Here is a 24,363-nt window from a genome sequence, read left to right on the forward strand (position 1 = left end):
CCTGTTACTCCCTATAAAATCTTTAACTTTCTTAAGCCAAAACTCAAGAAAGATGGTTGTCACATTAAGAACTCTACTAAATATCCTCTGAACGAACTAATCCTTCAAATTCTCAATTATGCTAACTGGAAAAACATAAACAACCGTTGAGAGAAATGCTGAACCAGCGGAAAAAAGTTCAAAGCCAAGTTTCAACATTCCCGTAGAGCTAGATACACCCACTGACTGCTGCCAGGGTCAATTTCCCGGCCTCTTCCAGAGCTCATAAGCACCCTCAAAAAGCGCTTAGGAAAAAAAACCCAGCGCCTACTCTACCCTGGTACGCTCGACTCCTCGCACACGTAAACCTTTAAGGTGGATGTCAGTGGAGCCAGCATTGAACAGACACGAACACGGGGAAACGAAAAGAGCATCTCCCCATATTCACAAGGGTCACCACAGACAAACTCTGAAAAGACCAAATTATTCACAAATCTAAGAGAACTGACAGATCCTCTTCGAGATAAACTATTTTCCTACAGTTTCTGGAGGCAAACAAGAACTCCAAAAACAAGTCGAACGGTCCATCTCCCCACTCCTCTCCCAGGAATGTGGCTGTTTTACATATCACACCCTGGACTCCGACAAGCGCACTTCTAGACCTTCCCGGGGCCTCGGATCGCTGAGTGGCAGAGGGGCTGCCCCGCAGAGCTTTCGGTTGCTTTGGCAGAGTCCCCGTGAGACCTCCCTGCCTGCCCACAAACTCTTCTTGGAGTAAAAGTGAAAGAGAAAAAAACCCCTACTCGTCCACCGTGACGGACGGTGGGGATTTTAGCAGAGTTGAGTAGCCCAAAGAGGACTCAATTTCCCCCCGCCCTCGGCTGCCTCCTCCTGCTTTCCTGCGAAGCCAGACATGCTTCCCCGGTCCGCGCAAGCCCTCCCACCACCCACATGGTGTGTCCCTCCCCGTCAGAGCACATGAACTTTAAAATGGTGCTTGGGGCCACAAGGCTCGTCGGAGTCACAGAGGCCCAGGGCCAGAGAGCGGGCGCGGGGGGTCAGGAAAGGAGGCCCCGGGTGGCGGGTGGGGCGCCCCGGGTGACGCGCGCGTTAGTGGGCGGAGGGAGGCGCACCAGGCAAAGGAAAGGAGAGAAATGGATCGCGGCCCCTTTAAGAGGCCTTCACAGCGCTCAGGAACTAGGGGCCTCTCTTCCACCCCCAGCCCGGCGTATGGGGCCCTTCCTTGGGGAGAACTATCTCCAGACCCGCTCCCCGGAGGCTCCCCTCACGCCAGGTCTCGCCCGGCCCTGCCATGGGGCGGCGGCTCCTCCTTACCCCGCTGTCTGCCGCCTCTTCCCAGCTCTCAGCGACCTCCTCATCTTCCATCTTACTCGCCGCTTTCCCTCCTCCCCCACCCCCTCCCCGCGCCTGCGCTTTGAAGCGGGCCTCCGTCGCGGGCGCAGGCACGCAAAGCTTTACTCAATGGACCCCGCCCGCTGCCAAGCCCGGAAGAGGCGCCAGGCGAGGTCCCAAGAGTACATTGGGGCAGCCATCTTGGAAGGGGGCAGAGAAGGCGGAAAGATGCCATCTTTCTTAAAGGCCAACGCGTTATCTGTCTTACAGAATGGGAGTTCAAGGGAAGTCATCGTCTGAAGTACCGGAAGTGTGTTCTTTAGAACCATCTTTTCTAAGGGCAGGCAATTAAAGAAAACTTTTTTTCTTTTAAAGTGAGTCGTAGTTTTCCTAAACTACAGATAATGGTATCTTCAGAATTCTGAAAACATTTTTAAACACCAACAAATGATGAAAAATATCTGCTGATGCAGAAAACATTTTATTATTTCTGATAGGGTGAAAATGATTACAGTATTTCCTGCTCATAAAGCAGTATTCTAATCATTTATTAACACTATATCCGCTACCGTAAGGTAAAGACGGTAAAGATAATAGTGCACCTCAGCTGGGACAACCAGTGGGATTCCCAGCTACTAAAGTTCTCCTGGGTCTTTAATGGTAGATAAATACGTTAGTATTACCTCTAAAAATTATTGGCCAGGCGCGGTAGCTCACGCCTGTAATACCAGCACTTTGGGAGGCCGAGACAGGCGGATTACCTGAGGTCAGGAGTTCAAGACCTCCTGGCTAACATGGTGAAACCCCGTCTCTACTACAAATACAAAAATTAGCTGGGCATGGTGGCACACGCCTATAATCCCAGCTATTCCGGAGGCTGAGGCAGGAGAACTGCTTGAGCCAGGGAGGTGGAGGTTGCAGTGAGCCGAGATCATGCCACTGCACTCCAGCCTGGCCGACAGAGTGAGGCTCTGTCTCAAAAAAAAAAAAGAATTATTTATGTCAGAGCAGGCGTAGTGGCTCATGCCTGTAATCCCACTTTGGGAGGCCAAGGTGGGCAGATCACCTGAGGTCAAGAGTTCGAGACCAGCCTGACCAACATGGAGAAACCCCGTCTCTACTTAAAATGCAAAATTAGCCGGGCGTGGTGGCACATGCCTGTAATCCCAGCTACTCGGGAGGCTGAGGCAGGAAGATCGCTTGAGCCTGGGAGGCGGAGGTTGCAGTGAGCCGAGATTGCGCCATTGCACTCCAGCCTGGACAAGAGCAAAACTCCATCTCAAAAAGAAGTTATTTATGTGGCCGGGCGTGGTGGCTCACGCCTATAATCCCAGCACTTTGGAAGGGTGAGGCGGGTGGATCGCTTGAGCCCTGCAGTTTGAGACCAGCCTGGGCAACAAGGCAAAAGCCCATCTCTAATAAAAAAAAAAAAAAAGCTGTGTGATCTTATGCAAGTACATAAGGATTCTATGTCTCAGTTCCCCAAGTGTATACATTAGAGATAGCTACTTCAAAAGTAGATGGTAAGAATTTAACCAGTTACTATGCTGAAATGCCTAGAACAGTGCCTGACCTGTAGTAAGAGTCCTAAGGGTTAGCTATTATCATTATGGGAGTGTCTTGTCTGCCCGAGGAAGATTTATAATTGTCACTTCTGTAATCATCCTTTCTTTCTTAAAATACAAGGACAGGGAAATGCCAGGCGCGGTGGCTCATGCCTGTAATCCCAACACTTTGGGAGGCTGAGGTGGGCGGATCAGTTGAGGTCTGGAGTTCAAGACCAGCCTGGTCAACGCGATGAAACCCCATCTCTACTAAAGATACAAAAATTAGCCGGATGTGGTGGCAGGCACCTGTAATCCCAGCTACTTGGGAAGCTGAGGCAGGAGAGTTGCTTGAACCCAGGAGGCGGAGGTTGCAGTGAGCCAAGATTGCGCCATTGCACTCCAGCCTGGGCAACAGAGCGAGACTCCGTCTCAAAAAAAAAAAAAAAAAAAAAAGGCAGGGAGATAAGCAAACACCATGTGTTTATATTCTTACTGACATGTTCCTGTTTTTCTCTCAGTTTTAAATACATGTCATTCAGTAGTGTTGCATTTGGCTGCTATAACTAAGTTATCTGACTTGGAATGTGTTTTTTCTTGTATTTTTAGTATGCCATTAATCTTTCTGAAGTAAAACCTTCCTATTGTGAAATTTCGTAATTTGTATTTTTTTTTTTTTTTTTTTTTAGACAGTCTCACTGTCACCCAGGCTGGAGTGCAGTGGCACAATCTTGGCTCACTGCAGCCTCTGCCTCCTGGGTTCATGCGACTCTCCTGCCTCAGCCTCCCGAGTAGCTGAGATTATAGGTGCTTGCCACTATGCCCAGCTAATTTTTGTATTTTTAGTAGAGGCCAGGTTTCACCATGTTGGCCGGACTGGTCTGGAACCCCTAACCTCAGATGATCTGCCTGCCTCAATCTCCCAAAGTTTTGGGATTACAGGTGTGAACCACCCTGCCCGTCCTGTTATTTGTATTCTTAATGATTATTATCATAAACTGCAACCATGTGTTCAATGTTACTGGTCTTTATTTAGAAGCTTAAGTGACATGCTTACTAATTGTCTGGTTTCACAACTTCCTGACTCTGAAATATTGTTCATTTCCAGGGTCTGTCCTCAGTCCACTGTTCTTACCTAGATGCTCATGGTATAAGCCACCCACTGTATGCTGGACTGCCAAAGTTGACTTCTAGCTGTGAACTGACCTGGTGTTTCTGATTCCGATTTTTACAGTTAGGCTTCTTATTGCCATCTCCACATGGATATTCCACTAGCAGCTTTAAGTCTCTAAGTCTAAAACTCAAGTAATTCTCGGCCGGGCGCAGTGGCTCACACCTGTAATCCCTGCACTTTGGAAGGCCAAGGCAGGCGGATCACGAGATCAGGAGTTCATAGACCAGCCTGACCAACATGGTGAAACCCCATCTCTACTAAAAATACAAAAATTAGCCAGGCGTGGTGACACATGCCTGTAATCCCAGCTACTGAGGAGGCAGAGGCAGGAGAGTCGCTTGAACCCAGGAGGTGGAGGTTCCAGTGAGCCGAGATCGTGCCACTGCACTCCAGCCTGGGTGACAGTGAGATTCTATCTCAAAAAACAAACAAACAAAAAAAACACACAAAAACTCAGTAATTCTGTTGAGTTCACCAATTTCATAGATTTTTGTCTTGTTCACTCTCTGAGATTATATTTACTTGGAATACATTCTCCTGTGAACCCATTCGTTGAAGTAAATTATCCTAACTGAGTCTTGGCAACAGCAAAGTGGTTGAAATTGTCAGATGGGGCTGGGCGCGGTGGGCTCACACCTGTAATCCCAGCACTTTGGGAGGCCGAGGCGGGCAGATCACGAGGTCAGGAGATCGAGACCATCCTGGCTAACACGGTGAAACCCCGTCTCTACTAAAAATACAAAAAAAAAAAAAAAAAAAATTAGCCGGGTGTGGTGGTGGGTGCCTGTAGTCCCAGCTACTCGGGAGGCTGAGGCAGGAGAATGGTGTGAACCTGGGAGGCAGAGCGTGCAGTGAGCCGAGATTGCACCACTGCACTCCAGCCTGGGCAACAGAGCAAGAGTCTGTCTCAAAAAAAAAAAAAAGTATACAGAAACTGTCAGACGTAACCTCGTTCTGGAGCAATAGTTTTTCCTAAATGCAAGTGACTCCTATATTTAAGCTTTGTCGTTATGCCATATTACCAGCAGAGGGAGATAGTTTCTTACAATTTAGCATATTGGGCAACGACCCTTAACAAAGGCATTAGTTGTGCATTTCTGGGACTGAATTTTGAAGGAGATAAGAAAGATAGAGACCTTGGAAATCATCTGAGAATGCTGCAAATGAAATCGTTTTTGTTCCACAAAATGGGTAACCAGGAGGTCAGTCTTAGTTAATTACATAGACCCCTTGTGACCTTGGGCAAGTCTCTTCTCTCTCAGTCTGATTCCTCATCCGTAAAATCAGGGATGGAACCAAATTAGCTCTAAAATTGAAAAAGTAGTGGCAGTTTCTTCTCCCAGGGAGAAGCCCAAAAAGTTGAGGCAGTGGCGGCCCGGCACGGTGACTCACGCCTGTAATCCCAGCACTTTGGGAGGCCGAGGCAGGTGGAAGACGAGGTCAAAAGATCAAGACCATCCTGAACATGGTGAAACCCCTTCTCTACTAAAAATTCAAAAATTAGCTGGGCATGGTGGCACGTGCCTGTAGTACCAGCTACTCGGGAGGCTGAGGCAGGAGAATCACTTGAACCTGGGAGGCGGAGGTTGCAGTGAGCCGAGATGATGCCATTGCACTCCACCCTGACCGATAGGGCGAGACTTTGTCTCAAAAAAAAAAAAAAAAAAAAATTTGAGGCACACAATACACAGGTATTGTCAGAGGCCCTAAAGCATGAGTCTTTCTCTTTCTATCTCTCTCTCTCTCACGCTTTCTGCTCTCACTTGGTCACCAGGCTGGATTACAGTGGCACAATCATGGCTCACTGCAACCTCCACCTTCCAAGCACAAGCGATCCTCCTGCTTCAGCCTCCTGAGTACTGAGTAGCTGCGACTATAGGTGTGTGCCACCACACCCAGCTAAGTTTTTGTGTGTTTTTTTTTTTTTTGGAGATGGAGTTTCTCTCTTGTCACCCAGGTTGGAGTGCAATGGCGTGATCTTGGCTCACTGTATCCTACGGATTCAAGTGATTCTCCTGCCTCAGCCTTCTAAGTAGCTGAGATTAGAGGCCTAGGCCACCACACCCGGCTAATTTTTTTTTTTTTTTTTTTTTTTTTTTGACAGAATCTTGCTCTGTTGCCCAGGCTGGAGTGCAATGGTGTGATCTCAGCTCACTGCAACCTCTGCCTCCCGGGTTCAAGCGATTCTCCTGCCTCAGCTTCCCAAGTAGCTGGGATTACAGGCGCCAAGCCTGGCTAATTTTTGTATTTTTGGTAGACACGGGGTATCACCATGCTGGCCAGGCTGGTCTCAAATTCCTAACCTCAGGCGATCCACCCGCCTCGGCCTCCCAAAGTGCTGGGATTACAGGTTTGAGCCACCGTGCCCAGCCCGGTGTATTGTATTATTAGTGGAGACAGTTTCTCCATGTTGGCCAGGCTGGTCTCAAACTCCTGACGTCAGATGACTTTTCTTTTTTTCCTGAGACAGAGTCCACTTTTTTTTTTTTTTTTTTGAGTCGGTGTCTTGTCTTGCTCTGTTGCCCAGGCTGGAGTGCAATGGCGCGATCTCAGCTCACTGCAACCTCTGCCTCCCAGGTTCAAGCAATTCTTCTGCCTCAGCCTCCTGAGTAGCTGGGACTACAGGCACGTGCCACCACGCCTGGCTAATTTTTGTATTTTTAGTAGAGACGGGATTTCACCATATTGGCCAGGCTGGTCTCAAAGTCCTGGCCTCGTGATCTGCCCGCCTCAGCCTCCCAAAGTGCTAGGATTATAGCCATGAGCCACTGCGCCCAACTTTTTTTTTTTTTTTTTTTTTTTTTACAGATTTTCACTCTTGTTGCCCAGGCTGGAGTGCAATGGCATGATCTCGGCTCACTGCAACCTCCACCTCGTGGGTTCAAGCGATTCTCCTGCCTCAGCCTCCCGAGTAGCTGGGATTACAGGCATGCGCCACCACACCCAGCTAATTTTGTATTTTTGGTAGAAATGGAGTTTCTCCATGTTGGTCAGGCTGGTCTCAAACTCCCGACCTCCTCAGGTGATCTGCCCGCCTTGGCCTCCTAAAGTGCTGGGATTACAGGCGTGAGCCACCGTGCCCAGCCGAGATAACTTTGTATCTGACGCACAAGCTGAAGCTAGGTAGATAGTTGTGATAAGTAAATGGCAACTTACCAATATTGAAAATGTGCAGGCTGGGCGTGGTGGCTCACGCCTGTAATCCCGGCACTTTGGGAGGCCAAGGCAGGTGGATCACCTGAGGTCAAGAGTTTGAGACCAGCCTGGCCAACATGGTGAAATCCCACCCCTACTAAAAATACAAAAATTAGGTCTGGTGCAGTGGCTCATGACTGTAATCCCAGCACTTTGGGAGGCTGAGGCAGGCAGATCATGAGGTCAGGAGTTCAAGATCAGCCTGGCCAGCATGGTGAAACCTCGTCTCTACTAAAAATACAAAAATTAGCCAGGCATGGTGATGCGCATCTGTAATCCCAGCTACTCAGGAGGCTGAGGCAGGAGAACTGCTTGAACCTGGGAGGTGGAGGTTGCAGTGAGCTGAGATCAAGCCACTGCACTAGCCTGGGTGACAGACTCCATCTCAAAAAATAAAAATAAAAAAATAAAAAATAAAAATATAAAAATAAGGCCGGGCGCGGTGGCTCATGCCTGTAATCCCAGCACTTTGGGAGGCGGAGGCGGGTGGATCACCTGAGGTCAGGAGTTGGTGACCAGCCTGGCCAACATAGTGAAACCCTATCTCTACTAAAAATACAAAAAATTAGCTGGGCGTGGTAACAGGCGCCTGTAACCCCAGCTACTCGGGAGGCTGGGGCAGGAGAATTGCTTGAACCCTGGAGGTAGAGGTTGCAGTGAGCCAAGATGGTGCCATTGCACTCCAGCCTGGGCAACAAGAGTGAAACTCCATCTCAAAAATAAATAAATAAATAAAAATAAAAATACAAAAATTAGCTGGGCGTGGTGGCACGCACCTGTAATCCCAGCTACACAGGAGGCCGAGGCAGGAGAATCGCGTAAAGCCTGGAGACAGAGGTTGCAGTGAGCCGAGATCATGCCACTGAATTCCAGCCCGGGTGATAGGGCCAGACTCAGTCTCAAAACAAACAAACAAAAAGAAAATGTGCATACCTAAGGATATCCATTGCTATTTTGTTTATAATCACAAAAGACTGGAAACAAATTAAATTTTCATTGCTAGGGAATTTGTTTTAAAAGACTATGGTACATTCCTATAAAGGAATAGAATGCAACTGTTAATAACATTTATATTGTCCTAAATGCACCGATATTGAGTGATCTCACATGAGAACTAAAAATAAAATCCTAAACCTTCCAACGGACTAAATGGACACCCTTTTGGTACAGGGGACCCCAGAGAAGCCATGATGGAACAGGAAGTCGACACACTTGGTTATACCCTATCCCTTTCTCAGTTTAGACACAACAGTTGACCAGCATTAATGCTAAAATAGAGATCATAAGACTGACACAACAAATGCTTTGTGGTAATAAGATGCTTTTTTTTTTTTTTTTTTTGAGACACAGTCTCTCTCTGTCGCCCAGGCTGGAGTGCAGTGGCTCGATCTTGGCTCACTGCAACCTCCACTTCCCAGGTTCAAGAGATTCTCCTGCCTCAGCCTCCTGAGTAGTTGGGATTACAGGTGGGCAACACCATGCCCGGCTAATTTTTGTATTTTGAGTAGAGATGGGGTTTCACCATGTTGGCCATGATGGTCTCAAACTCCTGAGCTAGTGATTCTCCTGCCTCAGCCTCCCAAAGTGCTGGGATTACAGGCGTGAGCCACCGCGTGCGACCAAGATGCCAATTATAAACAGGACATAAGGTCATACCAAGCAAGGGTTAAGTCATGCACCCCAACCCTTTAAGAATAAACTATGTTCTGGCCAGGTGTGGTGGCTCATGCCTTTAATCCCAGCACTCTGGGAGGCCGAGGCAGGCAGATCACCTGATGTCAAGAGTTCGAGAACAGCCTGGCCAATGCGGTGAAACCCTGTCTCTACTAAAAATACAAAAATTAGCCAGGCGTGGTGGCGCATACCTGTAAATCCCAGCTACTCGGAGGCTGAGGTAGGAGAATGGCTGGAACCTGGGAGGCTGAGGTTGCAGTGAGCCGAAATCGCGCCACTGCATTCTAGCCTGAAAGACAGAGCGAGACTCTGTCTCAAAAAAATAATAAATTGGGCCGGGCGCGGTGGCTCACGCCTGTAATCCTAGCACTTTGAGAGGCTGAGGTGGGCGGATCACGAGGTCAGGAGATCGAGACCATCCTGGCTAACATGGTGAAACCCCATCTCTACTAAAAATACAAAAACAGCCAGGCGTGGTGGCGCACACCTGTAGTCCCTCAGGAGGCTGAGGCAGGAGAATGGCATGAACCCAGGAGGCGGAGCTTGCAGTGAGCCGAGATCGTGCCACTGCACTCCAGCCTTGGCAACAGAGCGAGACTCTGTCTCAAAAAAAAAAAAAAAAAAAAAGAATAAATTATGTTCTGGGCTGTGCGCAGTGGCTCACACCTGTAATCCCAGCACAATTTCAGCACCTTGGGAGGCCAAGGCAAGGTGGGCGGATCACCTGAGGTCAGGAGTTCAAGACCAGCCTGGCCAACATGGCGAAACCCTGTCTTTACTAAAAATACAGTAATTGGCTGGGCGCGGTGGCTCACGCCTGTAATCCCAGCACTTTGGGAGGCTGAGGCGGGTGGATCACCTGAGGTCAGAAGTTGGAGATCAGCCTGACCAATGTGGTGAAACCCTGTCTCTACTAAAGATACAAAAAATTAGCTGGGTATGGTGATGCGTGCCTGTAACCCCAGCTACTTGGGAGGCTAAGGCAGTAGAATTGCTTGAACCCAGGAGGCGGAGGTTGCAGTGAGCCGAGATCGTGCCATTGCACTCCAGCCTGGCCGATAGGGCAAGACTCTGTCTCAAATAAATAAATAAATAAATTAAATAAAAAAACAAAAAATACAAAAAATTAGCTGGGCATGGTGGCACGCACCTGTAATCCCAGCTACTTGGGAGGCTGAGGCAGGAGAATCACTTGAACCCAGGAGGCGGAGGTTGCAGTGAGCCAAGATCACGCCATTGCACTCCAGCATGGCAACAGAGCAAGACTCTGTCTCGAGAAAAACAAAACAAAACATATAGATAGAAAAGGTACAGTAAAAATATGGTATCATAATCTTATGTGACCACCATTGTACATGTGGTTTGTCATTGACCACTGTTATGTGGTGCCTGACTGTGATTGATTATTGGGACAGACTCTGGAGCAAAGTACCTTATTTAAATGTATTAGAGAGACTCCAGCCACCCCTTTCATTCTAGCCTTATCTGCTGTCTTTAATCATGTCCCAATCAGCCTTCACACCGCAGAGACTATTCTGAAAAACCATTTTAATTATAGATTATAACCTCCCTGTTCCCAGTTCTTCATGACCTATAACGTAATCTCCAGTCTTCCCCCGATATTCCAGCCACTATGTAGCTCAGTTTCATCATCTTTAAAATAGGCACAATAATGACGCCTACTTAGCAGAGTTCGGTACATAACAAATGTATACAATAAATAGCAATTGTGATTATTATTAGAGTTTAATACTTTTGTCCTTATCACAATTTATATTTCTATCTTGTCTACAGTCTTTTTTTATTGGTTATCTCTCTCAGTAGATAGTAGGGCCCTCCACGAGGGCAGAGACCTTATGTTTCATTAAAAAATATATATGATCACGGCTGGGCACAGTGGCTCATGCCTGTAATCCCAGCACTTTGAGAGGCCGAAGTGGGCGGATCACCTGAGGTCAGGAGTTCAAGACCAGCCAGGGCAACATGGTAAAACCCCATCTCTACTAAAAATACAAAAATTAGCCGGGTATGGTGGCATGCACCAGTAATCCCAGCTACGCAAGAGGCTAAGGCACGAGAATCACTTGAACCCAGGAAGCAGAGGTTGCAGTAAGCAGAGATTGTGCCACTGCACTCTAGCCTAGGCAACAGAAGCAAGACTCTGCCTCAAAAAAAAAAAAAAAAAAATTTATGGCCAGGCCCAGTGGCTCACGCCTGTAATCCCAGCACTTTGGGAGGCCAAGGTGGGTGGATCATGAGGTCAGGAGATCGAGACCACCCTGGCTAACGCGGTTAAACCATGTCTCTACTAAAAATACAAAAAATTAGCTGGGCGTGGTGGCAGGTGCCTGTAGTCCCAGCTACTCAGGAGGCTGAGGCAGGAGAATGGCGTGAACCCGGGAGGCGGAGCTTGCAGTGAGCCGAGATCACGCCACTGCACTCCAGCCTGGGTGACACAGCGAGACTCCGTCTCAAAAAAAAATAATAATAAATTTATATATATTTATAAATATATATATTAATATCATATATATATATGACCATACGTATCACACGGTCTGGCACATAGTAGGTGCTCACTAGATATTTGTTTCCCAAATGCCCTCTTAGTTGCCAAATTCCAAGTTCATTAATTCAACAAATATTTAGTGAGTCCCTAGTATGTGCATCTCTATGTCAGGTGCTGGTGGAAAACAGACAAAAATCCCTGCTGTCCTTGAGTAAGAAGATTCAGGGTGAAGTGATTCTGTATTTGAACGTATTCTAACATGGTCCAGCAGTTCCAACCCTGACCGGTCAACAGAATCCCTGAGGAGCTTTCAGAAAAGTCTGAGACCATTGTTTGAGGTGGGCCCTGGAACCTGCATTTTAATTTATTTTTGTAGAGATGGGGTCTTGCTATGTTGCTCAGGTTGATCTCAACTCCTGGCCTCAAGTCAGCCTCCCATGTCACCCTCTGAAAAGATTGGGATTACCAGTGTGCAACACTGCAACTGGCCATGGAACCTGCATTTTTACTTTTACTTTTTTTTTTTTTTTTTTTGGAGACAGAGTCTCACTCTGTCACCCAGGCTGGAGTGCAGTGGCATGATCTCAGCTCACTGCAACCTCCACCTTCCAGTTTCAAGTGATTTTTGTGCCTCAGCCTCCCGAGTAGCTGGGATTACAGGCGCATGCCACCATTCCTGGCTAATTTTTGTATTTTTAGTAGAGACGGGGTCTTACCATGTTGGCCAGGCTGGTCTTGAACGCCTGACCTCAAGTGATCCACCTGTCTTGGCCTACGAAAGTGCTGAGATTTTTTTTTTTTTCTTTACTTTTACTTTTTTTTGAGACAGAGTCTCGCTCTGTCACACCAGGCTGGAGTGGTGTGATTATAGCTCACTGCAACCTCGAACACCCTGGCTCAATCAATCCTCCTACCTCAGCCTCCCAAGTATCTGGGACTAGGCAAGCTACTTTGGAGGCTGAGGTGGAAGAATTGATTGAGCCCGGTTAGAAACTTCCTTCCTCAAAAGAAAAAAAAAAAAAAGTAGCATTTAACAGCTGGTCCAGTGTTTCCAATATTGAGCTCTACAGGATATTTCGAGGGGGAAGAGTGGCGTTGGTCACAAGTTCTAGTAATTTTTTTTTTTTTTTTTTTTTTTTTGAGACAGTCTCGCTCCGTGGCCCAGGCTGGAGTGCAGTGGCACAATCTCAGCTCACTGCAACCTTCACCTCCTGGGTTCAAGCAATTCTCCTGCCTCCACCTCCAGAGTAGCTGGGATTACAGGTGTGTACCACCAAGCCTGGCTAATTTTTTGTACTTTAGTAGAGACAGGGTTTCAGCATGTTGCTCCCATGGTGGTCTTGAACTCCTGAGCTCAGACAATCTGCCTGCCTCGGCCTCCCAAAGTGCTAAGATTACAGGTGTGAGCCACTGTACCCGGCTCAGTTCTAGTAATTTTTAAGCTTGAGGTTTTTAATGACATGATTTAAAAACTAGATTTAAAAAACAGATTTAAAAATATTTCTTTTACCAGTTATAATTGCCCAATTTCTCTTTTGCAGTAAAATTTCCTAGTTGAAAGACTTGATTTTATCTTTTCTTTTTTTTTTTTTTTTGAGAGGGAGTATTGCTCTTGTTGCCCAGGCTGGAGTGCATGGCGCGATCTCAGCTCACCACAACCTCCACCTCCCAGGTTCAAGCAATTCTCCTGCCTCAGCCTCCCGAGTAGCTGGGATTACAGGAATGTGCCACCACGCCTGGTTAATTTTGTATTTTTTTTAGTAAGGATGGGGTTTCTCAATGTTGGTCAGGCTGGTCTCGAACTCCCGACCTCAGGTGATCCGCCTGCCTCGGCCTCCCAAAGTGCTGGGATTATAGGCGTGAGCCACCGCGCCTGGCCAAGACATGATTTTCTTAAATCAATGTTTCTCCCACTGGGATTCCCTGAGTGTATCCCTAGGGGAGTTTGCATTATTCAGGTTTGAAGAACATAAGAACATACTGCTTTCTATTTATTTATTTGAGATGGGTTCTCTCTATCACCCAGGCTGGCGTGCAGTGAGGTGATGATAGCTCGCTGCAACCTCCAACTCTTGAGCTCAAGCAACCCTCTGCCTCTGTCTCCCAAGCAGCTAGAACTACAGGTACACGTGCCACCATGTCCAGCTAATTTTTCAACTTTTTGTAGGGATGGGGTCTTGCTGTGGTGCCCAGGATGGTTTTGCATTCCTGAGCTCAAGCGATCCTCCCCTCTTGGCTTCCCAAAGTGCTGGGCTGACAAGTGTGCACCACTGCCTCTGGCCCATACAGCTCTCTATGGGTAAGGGTGACCCAAGTCTGCTCAAAGAGGCCTTGCCCTCCAACTTGAGGGGAAACTTGGCTTCTGGCCCAGCCCTATGCCCCATGAGATTTCCTAGGAGGAAACTTTGTAAAATATTTGAAGAGATTTATTCTGAGCCAAATATGAGTGACCATGGCCCATGACACAGCCTTTGGGAGATCTTGAGAACATGTGCCCAAGGTGGTTGGGGAGCAGCTTGGTTTTATACATTTTAGAGAGACATGAGACATCAATCAAATACATTTAAGATATATTAATATAAGGCCAGGTGCAGGGGCTTATGCCTGTAATCCCAGCACTTTGGGAGGCCGAGGCGGGTGGATCAGCTGAGGCAGGAGTTCGAGACCCGCCTGGCCAACATGGTGAAACCCCGTCTTTACTAAAAATACAAAAATTAGCTGGGTGTGGTGGCACATGTCTGTAATCCCAGCTACTCAGGCGCATGAGGCACAAGAATCGTTTGGACCCGGGAGGCAGAGGTTGCAGTGAGTGGAGATCACACCACTGCACTCCAGCCTGGGCGAAGAGTGAGACCCTGTCTCAATAAATACATAAAAAGGTCAGGCGCCATGGCTCACACCTGTAATCCCAGAACTTTGGAAGGCCGAGGTGGGTGGATCACGAGGTCAGGAGTTTGAGACCAGCCTGTCCAAGATGGTGAAACCCCGTATTTTCTACTGAATTTTGTATTTTCAAAATTAGCCGGGCACGGTGGCAGGCACCTGTAATCCCAGCTACTCAGGAGGCCGAGGCAGGAGAATTGGTTGAACCCAGGAGGCGGAAGTTGCAGTGAGCGGAGATGGTGCCACTGCACTCTAGTCTGGGCGACAGAGCAAGACTCTGTCTCAAAAAAAAAAAATAAATAAATAAATAAAAATAAGTAAATAAATAAATAAAAACTACATTGGTTCGGTGCAGAAAGACCGGAAACTTGAAGTGGGGGCTTCCACGTTATAGGCAGATTTAAACATTTTCTGATTGGCAATGAGTTGAAATAGTTATTATCAATAGGCCTGGTGCGGTGGCACACGCCTGTAATCCCAGCATTTTGGGAGGCCGAGGCAAGTGGATTACTTGAGCTCAGGAGTTTGAGATGAGAGTGGGCAACATGGCGAAACCCTGTGTCTACAAAAAAATGGAAAAATTAGCCAGGTGTGGTGGTGCCCGCCTGTAGTCCCAGTTACTCAGGAGGCTAAGGTAGGAGGATAGCTAGAGCCTGAAAGGCAGAGGTTGCAGCGAACCAAGAACTCATCACTGGACTCCAGCCTGGGCAACAGAGTTAGACCCTGTCTCAAAAAAAAAAAGTTATTATCAATAGAAATGAATGTCTGGGTTATGATAAGGGATTGTGGACACCAAAGTTTTATCATGCACGTGAAGCATCCAAGTGGCAGGTGGGCTCCAGAGAGAATAGATTATAAATGTTTCTTACCAGTCTTAAGGTCTGCTGTGTTGATGTCAATGCTGGAGGGTGTAATGAGGCATGTCTCATGTCCTGCTTCCTGTCATGGCCTGAACCAGTCTCTCAGGTTGGTTACATTTTAGACTGCCCTGGCCTAGGAGGAAGTCCATTCAGATGGTTTGGGGGGGCCTTAGATTTTATTTATTTCTTTATTTTTTTGGCTTACAGAGTTTAGACTGAAGCCTTTGACTCTGTATCTGGCATTTCCTTAGACCACATGCTGTAGGGCTGGGCTCATGAAGGTTCTCACCTACACACCAGGTTGCTCCCTTGAGAAGGGAGACTTTGCTGGATCCTGGATCCTATCCCCTAGCCAGTAGGAAGTAAAGGAGCTTGGGAACCAGACACGCCTGAGTTTAAATCCTCTTTCCCGCGCTGCCCCACCTCCACTGATTACGTGTGTGACTCGGGGCAAATAACTGATCGTTTACTGTGCCTCAGTTTCCTCATCTGAAAAGTAGAGATAGTAAGAACTCACACAGTGGTTGCTACGAGGCTAGGGTTAAGGGAGACTTCTCCTGCACACCTCAAGCACAGTTTCCCTCCCCTTGGCGATATCCAAGGGCACTTACATCGGCCACAGCCCTCTCTGCTCATCGGGCCCTCGGGGTAGGAGTTAGTTAATTCCTGGCTAAATGTTAGTCTCAAACCACCGAGAAAACCACCCAGTTGCCCCAGACAGTGCAGCGGAGGGCGGGTGCGGCTATGAAGTCGATGCTAGATACGCGGCGAAGGCGGGTGCGGGAGCCTCGCTCCCCCGAGCGCATTCCACCCTCCACAGAACCTCGGCCTGTGACCACTGCCCTTCTCAATATTGCACCGCCCCCTGGCCGCCCCTCGCCAGCCGGCCGCGCTGACGTGAGTGCGCGCGCGTCCTCCGCGCCCGCCCCGGCGCATGCGGGCGCTGCGCTGTCTTCTCCCGGCCTGAGCAGCAGTAGCTGCGGCGGCGGCGGCGGCGTTTGAGTGGAGGAAGATGGCGGCTCCGGGCGGCTCGGGGTCCCGTCGGCTGTGAGGAGCCCCGACCACGGCTGTCGCGGCCTGAGGCAGAGCGCCTCTGCTCTGACCCTGTCCCTGGCTCCCTCGTTACCGTCGCCAGCGGAGCGAACCCGAGAGCGTGGAGCGGGCTGGGCCAGGTGAGGCCTCTCCTCCTCCCCGGGCCGCGGTGGGGAGCCGGCGCCTTCTGCCCTTTATGCCCGGGACTGGCAAGGGGCAGCGGGCGCCCGGGGTCTGACGCAGGCCCCGTATCCCACGCGGGGGTCGGTCCTGGTTGGGCAGGGTGCCTTGCTATCGCCGTCTTCGAGTGAGGCGAGGAGGAGGAGAGCTCCTTTCCAGCCAGCCCTTGGGTTGGGAGCGAACCCACCCCCTCTCCTCAGCAGGGTGGTTCTCGTCCCGTCACCCTGGCAGTGAAGGGGTGTGTGGCCCGAGCAAGGATGGCTTTAGGGTGTCAGGTAATCTTTCATCGCTTCTCCGAACATTTCACTCCTTTGCGAGAGAGGAGCCGGGGGTCGGGTCAAAATTGGGGCTGCGGCTGGGGGCCAGCGTCTCTGAACCTGCAGCTGCAAAGGGATAATTTTGGAATTGGTTTACGTTAAATAAAACACAAAAGGCCTTTCCTATCCCCTAGCTTGTTGAGTGTTCCCCTAGAGAAATGGGAACTGCGGATCTCCTTGCTTGAGACAGCAATCCATGCTGTGACTGTGGAAGGCTTCTCTTGGCGAGAATTGTGTGTGCAAAGGGAACGGTGGAGGGTGGGAACGAATTTGTAAGCGAAGAGAAAACGATTGTGAGATCTTGATGGTCGCTGCAGAGTAACTTCAGCGCTGAGTTCGTTTGAAACCTTCGGATTGTTAAGATTTGGAATAACCAATTGCTTTGTCTTAAATCTCCTGATTTCTATTAGGAAAATAAAAGCCTCATTTCTTAATTGCCAGAGTCTGGATTTTTCTGTGGTGGGATTCTGATCGATCTAGATGAAGATTCTGACACATTACCAGTTCTTACTTGCTGGCAGTTGCTGGCCCCGACATTGAAACTATGTTGTTCCTTTTTGAGAACAACTTTTGTTGTTGTTTAAATGCTAATTGGGAGACTTCGATTGTGTTTCTGTCATGTAGGGAAGTCGGTTTGAAGCCTTGTGGTCTCTTTCTTGAAGAATGATGGCTTCATTGGACTTGTGCTATGGGGAATTGTTGAGGAAATTGCTTTTGCTTGGACACACCAAAATATCTTTTGTAACAAATTGGCTTTACTTGTGCTTAAGAATGATGACATCATGGATTTAAAGAGGCAAGGAAAATTTGGGGGAAGTACCATCATTTAGAATTGAATATTTAGAATTAAGTCTGTAGCTCTTATGGCCATTAGTGATGCTGTGTTAAATTGCTAACTTTGAGCGTATTCATGTGTGTAATCTGATTGGGTGTCTTTTCTATTGTGTGTTGTCATTTTATACCCAGTAACTGTTTGCTTTTGACAAGCTAGTATAAATAGATGATTCAATCTACATTGATCCATAGGCATGTTGTGTATCTTAAAAAGCTTTTCATTGTTAAAATGACAACTGTTTAGGTTATTATTTGACCATTTTCTTTCTTTCTTTCTTTCTTTCTTTTTCTTTTTTTTTTTTTGGCAGTCTCTCACTCTGTCTGTCATCCAGGCTGGAGTGCGGTAGCACAGTCTCGGCTCTCTGCAATCTCCATCCCCTGGGTTTAAGCGATTCTCCTGCCTCAGCTTCCTGAGTAGCTGGGATTACAGGTGTGCGCCACCACGCCCGGCTAATTTTTTTTTTTATTGTAATTTTAGTAGAGACGGGGTTTCACCATGTTGCCCAGGCTGATCTCAAACTCCTGGTCTCAAGCGATACCCTGCCCCACCCCAGGCTTGAGCCACCGCGCCCAGCCTCCTTTTCTATTTTTAAATCAAAGACTTTTCCATAGAAATTTGTCGATTTTCTTAGTGTCTTTGCTAAAGATGTAAATCTGAACCAGCAGCTTCTGTGTGGTAGAAAATTGGAGATCTACTTTGCATATCAATTTGCTAATAGTCATGAAATTAATGCAGTAAAACATCCTGGTGGCTCATCATTATGCTTCTTGGCATAATATGTTGCACTGTTATGCTAAATCATCATCAGGTATTGATGCAACTTCATGACATCCATGACATCATTTGCTCTCCAGATTTTGACCTTTGCAATTCCTTACTTTAGTTACAAAAAGAACAGGATCAGAAAAAAAATAGCTTAGGATGCTTCTTCTTGTCTGATTTCTAGAAGGGTCTTTAATAACAGCTTTATGTGGTTTAAACCCTTAGTAAGATTCAGAGCAGGGTGAGTCCTACCTATTATGGAGAGCAAGCAAAGAAAATGCTAACAAAACATCTGAGTTTTATGAGAACACTGAGGTCCCAGGGAGAAGCTATCTCAAAGATGAACAAATATGTAATTATCTTTGTGATTTCAGAATTGTTTTAGTCATTGAATTAACTCTTTTTTGTTTGTTTTTTGAGACATAGTTTCGCTCTTGTTTCCCAGGCTGGAGTGCAATGATCTCGGCTCACTGCAACCTCCACCTCTTGGGTTCAAGCGATTCTCCTGCCTCAGCTTCCTGAGTAGCTGGGATTACAGGTGCCTGCCATCATGCCCAGCTAATTTTTTGTATTTTTAGTAGAGACGAGGTTTCGCTACGTTGGCCAGGCTGGTCTTGAACTCCTGACTTCAGGCAATCCACCTGCCTTGGCCTCCCAAAGTGCTGGGATTACAGGCTTGAGCCACTGCGCCCGGCCCTGAATTAACTATAAAACCAGAAGCCATTTGATTAAATAAAGCCGTTCCCACGATTGTTAATGTGGCTCAAAAAAGATAGTGTTCATGAAAGTGCTTTGTAAAATGTAAAATAAAAGGTAAATATAAAATTGATTATTCCTATTTATGAACCACCTACTGAGGGCCCTTCATATGGCAGGTGTTTTGGGAAGTAGCTATTAATTTAAGACAGCTTTTGGTCTGAAGTTGTATATAGTATGGCTGGGGAACCAGACAAGGAAACCCGTTAAGTGCTATGTAGTGTAAGAAGTGCACTGAATCCAACCAAGAGAGTCAAGGAAGGCTTCTCAGAGCAGGGATGGCTTTTCCCCAACCTTTCCTATTATTCTGCACAGTCTGCCTTTAGTGAGTGACTTGCTTTTTATAAAAACTTAAAAAAAAAATTCTGTCATGGGTTCTTTTCCCCTTTTATTCATTCACTGTCATGACACTTCCCACACAGTATGCTCCAGTTATGGCTTCTACGTTCTCAAAAATCCAGCAGTCTTGGGAAAACCTTTCTATATGAGTCATATACACAGGCAACAAACACAAACATTGCAGCTGCAATTAAAATATCTCAGATTACTAAGTGGTGACAATTTTAGAGTGATGATGCTTTTTTGTTTTTATTTTGTAAACTAGTACAAGAGGCACTGTGTTTTTAATTTGATGACAATACAGTAAATATTTGTTATTCCTTACAACGTTGATTGTAAGTGGTTAGTACTGTCTCCTTTTTCCCAACAATAAATAAAATGAGAAGATCTTAATTCTTTTTTGATTGAAGCTGACCGCTTAAGTGAGAATTACACTAAACTTTCTTTCTCTTTTTTATTTTTTTGAGACCAAGTCTTGCTCTATCGCTTAGGCTGGAGTGCAGTGGCGCAATCTCTGCTCACTGCAACCTCTACCTCCCGGGTTCACACCATTCTCCTGCCTCAGCCTCCCGAGTAGCTGGGAGTACAGGCGCCCACCCCACGCCCAGCTAATTTTTGTAGTTTTTTTTAGTAGAGATGGGATTTCACCATATTGGCCAGGCTGGTCTCGAACTCCTGACCATGTGATCCGCCCACCTCTGCCTCCCAAAGTGCTGGGATTACAGGCTTCAGCCACCACTCCGGCGAATTACACTAAACTTTTATGGAATCTATGTGGATTGGTGTTGCTAGTAGCTTTGATATTGAACTTCTGTATCCCAGTACAAGTTATTCACCTTAGTGCTGTAGTTGTTGTACAATTGTTGTACAATTAATTTAGCGTGTTGTTGCCTATATTGCAAAAACTTCGAATTTTTGGATTGAGTGGAATTTTTATGTGGCACTGTATTATTGAACATATACCATCTGTATCTTAACTGAAAATGAGTGCTCTAAAGTTGCAGTTGATGGAAAAGTGAAGGTGATGTGTTCATTTTTCTATAATGTGACAGCTTGCTACATGTACAAGGATATGACTTACAGACAAGTCATTTAAAAATTGTCCAGCATTAAGCTTATAATACAACTTATGACTTATAGGCAAGTCTTTCTTTTCTTTTTTTCTTTTTTTTGAGACGGAGTCTTGCTCTGTCGCCAGGCTGGAGTGCAGTGGCACGATCTCGGCTCACTGCAAGCTCCGCCTCCCCAGTTCACACCATTCTCCTGCCTCAGCCTCCCAAGTAGCTGGGACTACAGGTGGCCGCCACCACGGCCGGCTAATTTTTTGTATTTTTAGTAGAGACAGAGTTTCACTGTGTTAGCCAGGATTGTGTCGATTTCCAGACCTCGTGATGTGCCCGCCTCGGCCTCCCAAAGTGCGGGGATTACAGGCGTGAGCCACTGTGCCTGCCTAATTTTTGTATTTTTAGTAAAGATGGGGTTTCAACATGTTGGCCAAGCTGGTCTGGAACTCCTGATCTCAGGTGATCCGCTGGCCTTGGCCTCCCAAAGTGCTGGGATTACAGGCGTGAGCCACCGTGCCCTGCCTGAAATTTTTACTTTTTAATTTGTAAAGTTGTTTGTTTTGAGAGGATGTCTCTCTCTGTTGCCTAGGCTGGAGGGCAGTGGCGCCATCTTGGCTCACTACAACCTTTGCTCCTGGGTTCAAGTGATTCTCCTGCCTCAGCCTCCTGAGTAACTGGTATTACAGGTGCACACCACCATGCCTGGCTAATTTTGTATTTTTAGTAGACACGGGGTTTCACCATGTTGGCCAGTCTACTCTCGAACTCCTGTCTTCAAGTGATCCACCTGCCTCAGCCTCCCAAAGTGCTAGGATTACAGGCATGAGCTACTGTGCTGGCCTGTAAGGTTTTTTTCTGAGTTTTTAATTTTTTCCAGGTTTTGCTTCAAAGGTGGATATATCTTGTGATGCTTTGATGCGTGCACACACACACAGATAAGTGTATTTATATATGTATACTATATAAATCTGATAAATGTATAGTTACTATATATGGCAATAGTCAATTTTAAAATTGTACTATTCTTACAGGCTGGGTGCGGTGGCTCATACCTATAATCCCAGCACTGTGGGAGGCTGAGGCGGCTGGATCGCTTGAGGTCAGGAGTTCAAGACCAGCTTGGCCAACATGATGAAACCCCATCTCTACTAAAATACAAAAATTAGCTGGGTGAGGTGGTGTGTGCCTGTAATCCCAGTTACCTGGGAGGCTGAGCCAGGAGAATCACCTGAACCCAGGAGGCAGAGGTTGCAGTGAGTTGATGTCCCTCCACTGCCCTCCAGCCTGGGCGACAGAATGAGACTGTCTCCAAAAAAAAAAAAAAAATTGTACTGTTCTGGACAGTAACTTAGCTTAGTAACTTATTTTCTCTTGTTTTCTTTTTTTTTTTTTTTTTTTTTTTTTTTCGAGACGGCGTCTGGCTCTGTCGCCCAGGCTGGAGTGCAGTGGCACAATCTTGGCTCACTGCAAGCTCTGCTTACCGGGTTCACACCATTCTCCTGCCTCAGCCTCCTCAGTAGCTGAGACTACAGGCGCCCACCACCACGCCGAGCTAATTTTTTGTATTTTTAGTGGAGACGGGGTTTCACTGTGTTAGCCAGGATGGTCTCGATCTCCTGACCTCATGATCCGCCCGCCTCGGCCTCCCAAAGTGCTGGGATTACAGGTGTGAGCCATCACGCCTCGCCCTCTTGTTTTCTAGTAATAAATAGATTTGAAGTAGTTCATTTGATTTCTATAAAGGCAAGCATGTTTTGGTTTTAGTTGGTAATGTTCCGTTAGAATATTTTCTATTTAGCTTACTTTCATTTCAGTTGTTTTAAGGAATTCACTGGTATGGGGGTAAATGCTCTTTCAAATGTTTCCTTTATTGATCTCTAATAAGGTAGGGTTTTTTTTTTTTTTGCTTTTCATTATAAATTTCTTAGTAAAGAATTGGTGCAGTGGTCACCTCAGTGGTAGCAAATAAGTTTCCTTGCTACTTTCTGTATCACTATATTGTACATGGATTTTAATTTATTCATTATTTTACACTTCATTCTCACCATTAGTCGTTCTGACACTGAAATTTGGCCAGCATAAGCCTCCTTAAGTTGGTGTTGTGTCCTTCTGACATGTCACCTTTGGTCTTGGAGTGCTTCCTTATTTTTTGTCACAACAAGCTATCCCGGATTCACCTTGTACTCTACCTGTCATTGAAGTGAAATTAGTCGTTTTTCTAAGAAGACCTGGTGTCTTTTTTTTTTTTTTTTTTTTTTGAGACAGAGTCTCGCTCTGTCCCCCAGGCTGGAGTGCAGTGGCTTGATCACGGCTCACTGCAAGCTCTGCCTCCCGGGTTCATGCCATTCTCCTGCCTCAGCCTCCCGAGTAGCTGGGACTGCAGGCGCCCGCCACCACGCCCAGCTAATTTTTATGTTTTTAGTAGAGACAGGGTTTCACCTTGTTAGCCAGGATGGTCTCGATCTCCTGACCTCGTGATCTGCCTGCCTCGGCCTCCCAAAGTGCTGGGATTACAGGCGTGAGCCACCACGCCCGGCGACCCAGTGTCTTTTACAGGGAATGCCAGTAGAAACCAGGATCTCTGTGCTAGGAATGCTCCTTGCTACAGGGTCTTCATTGTTTCTAGGTCCTTTCAGTAGTCACAACTAGAAAATTTTATTTTATTTTGTTTTATTTTATTTTATTTTATTTTATTTTTAAGACAGAGTCTCACTCCATCACCCAGGCTGGAGTGCAGTGGCGGGATCTCGGCTCACTGCAACCTCCGCCTCCTGGGTTCAAGCAATTCTCCTGCCTCAGCCTCCCAAATAGCTGGGATTACAGGTGTCCTCCACCACGCCCAGCTAATTTTTTGTATTTTTAGTAGAGACGGGATATCACCACGTTGGCCAGGCTGGTCTCGAACTCCTGGCCTCATGATCCGCCTGCCTTGGTCTCCCAAAGTGCTGGGATTACAGGCGTGAGCCACCACGCCCGGCGACCCAGTGTCTTTTACAGGGAATGCCAGTAGAAACCAGGATCTCTGTGCTAGGGATGCTCCTTGCTACAGGGTCTTGATTGTTTCTAGGTCCTTTCAGTAGTCACAACTAGAAAATTTTATTTTATTTTATTTTATTTTAGTTATGTTATTTTTTATGTTATGTTATGTTATGTTATGTTATGTTATGTTATGTTATGTTATGTTATGTTTAAGACAGTCTCACTCCATCACCCAGGCTGGAGTGCAGTGGCGGGATCTCGGCTCACTGCAACCTCCGCCTCCTGGGTTCAAGCAATTCTCCTGCCTCAGCCTCCCAAATAGCTGGGATTACAGTTGTCCTCCACCACGCCCAGCTAATTTTTTGTATTTTTAGTAGAGACGGGGTATCACCACGTTGGCCAGGCTGGTCTCGAACTCCTGGCCTCGTGATCCGCCTGCCTTGGTCTCCCAAAGTGGTGGGATTACAGGCATGAGCTGCTGCGCCTGGCTCAGAAAATATAGATTTTTTGTTGTTGTTGTCGTTTTTTTGAGATGGAGTCTCACTCTGTCTCTCAGGCTGGAGTGCAATGGCATAATCTCGGGTCACTGTAACCTCCGCCTCCCAGGTTCAAGTGATTCTCCTGCCTCAGCCTCCGGAGTAGCTGGGATTACAGGCGCCCGCCACCACGCCCAGCCAATTTTTGTATTTTTAGTAGAGATGGGGTTTCACCAGGTTGGCCAGGCTGGTCTCAAACTCCTGACCTCAGGTGATCCACCCACCTTGGCCTCCCAAAGTGTTGGGATTACAGGTGTGAGCCACCACGCCCGGCCCAGAAAATATTTTTATTAGAAATCAGAACTTTATATTGATATTTACAACTGAATTTAACACATTTATGGGATTTTTTTCTTTTGATTTTATATTTGTCTCATACTGAAATATTTGGT

The 24,363-nt window shown here is 46.9% G+C and overlaps 2 protein-coding genes across 12 annotated transcripts in view; one reads left to right on the forward strand and one right to left on the reverse strand.

Annotated features, from left to right (window-relative positions):
• Window positions 1–16,028, reverse strand: part of SZRD1 (SUZ RNA binding domain containing 1) — a 45,518-nt gene extending 29,490 nt beyond the window's left edge. For 2 of the 8 annotated variants that reach the window (XM_009234626.4, XM_024242312.3), the window contains exon 1: window positions 1,315–1,427. In XM_009234626.4, coding sequence (XP_009232901.2) covers window positions 1,315–1,358 — 44 coding nt within the window. In that variant the 5' untranslated portion in view covers window positions 1,359–1,427. 8 annotated transcript variants of the gene reach the window in all.
• Window positions 16,029–16,082: 54 nt separating this feature from the next.
• Window positions 16,083–24,363, forward strand: part of FBXO42 (F-box protein 42) — a 107,915-nt gene continuing 99,634 nt past the window's right edge. The window contains exon 1 of one of the 4 annotated variants that reach the window (XM_054549790.2): window positions 16,083–16,343. The gene's annotated coding sequence lies outside the window, so the exon portion shown is untranslated. 4 annotated transcript variants of the gene reach the window in all.

The sequence above is a fragment of the Pongo abelii genome, chromosome 1 (genome assembly GCF_028885655.2).
Source record: "Pongo abelii isolate AG06213 chromosome 1, NHGRI_mPonAbe1-v2.0_pri, whole genome shotgun sequence".
NCBI lineage: Eukaryota > Metazoa > Chordata > Mammalia > Primates > Hominidae > Pongo > Pongo abelii.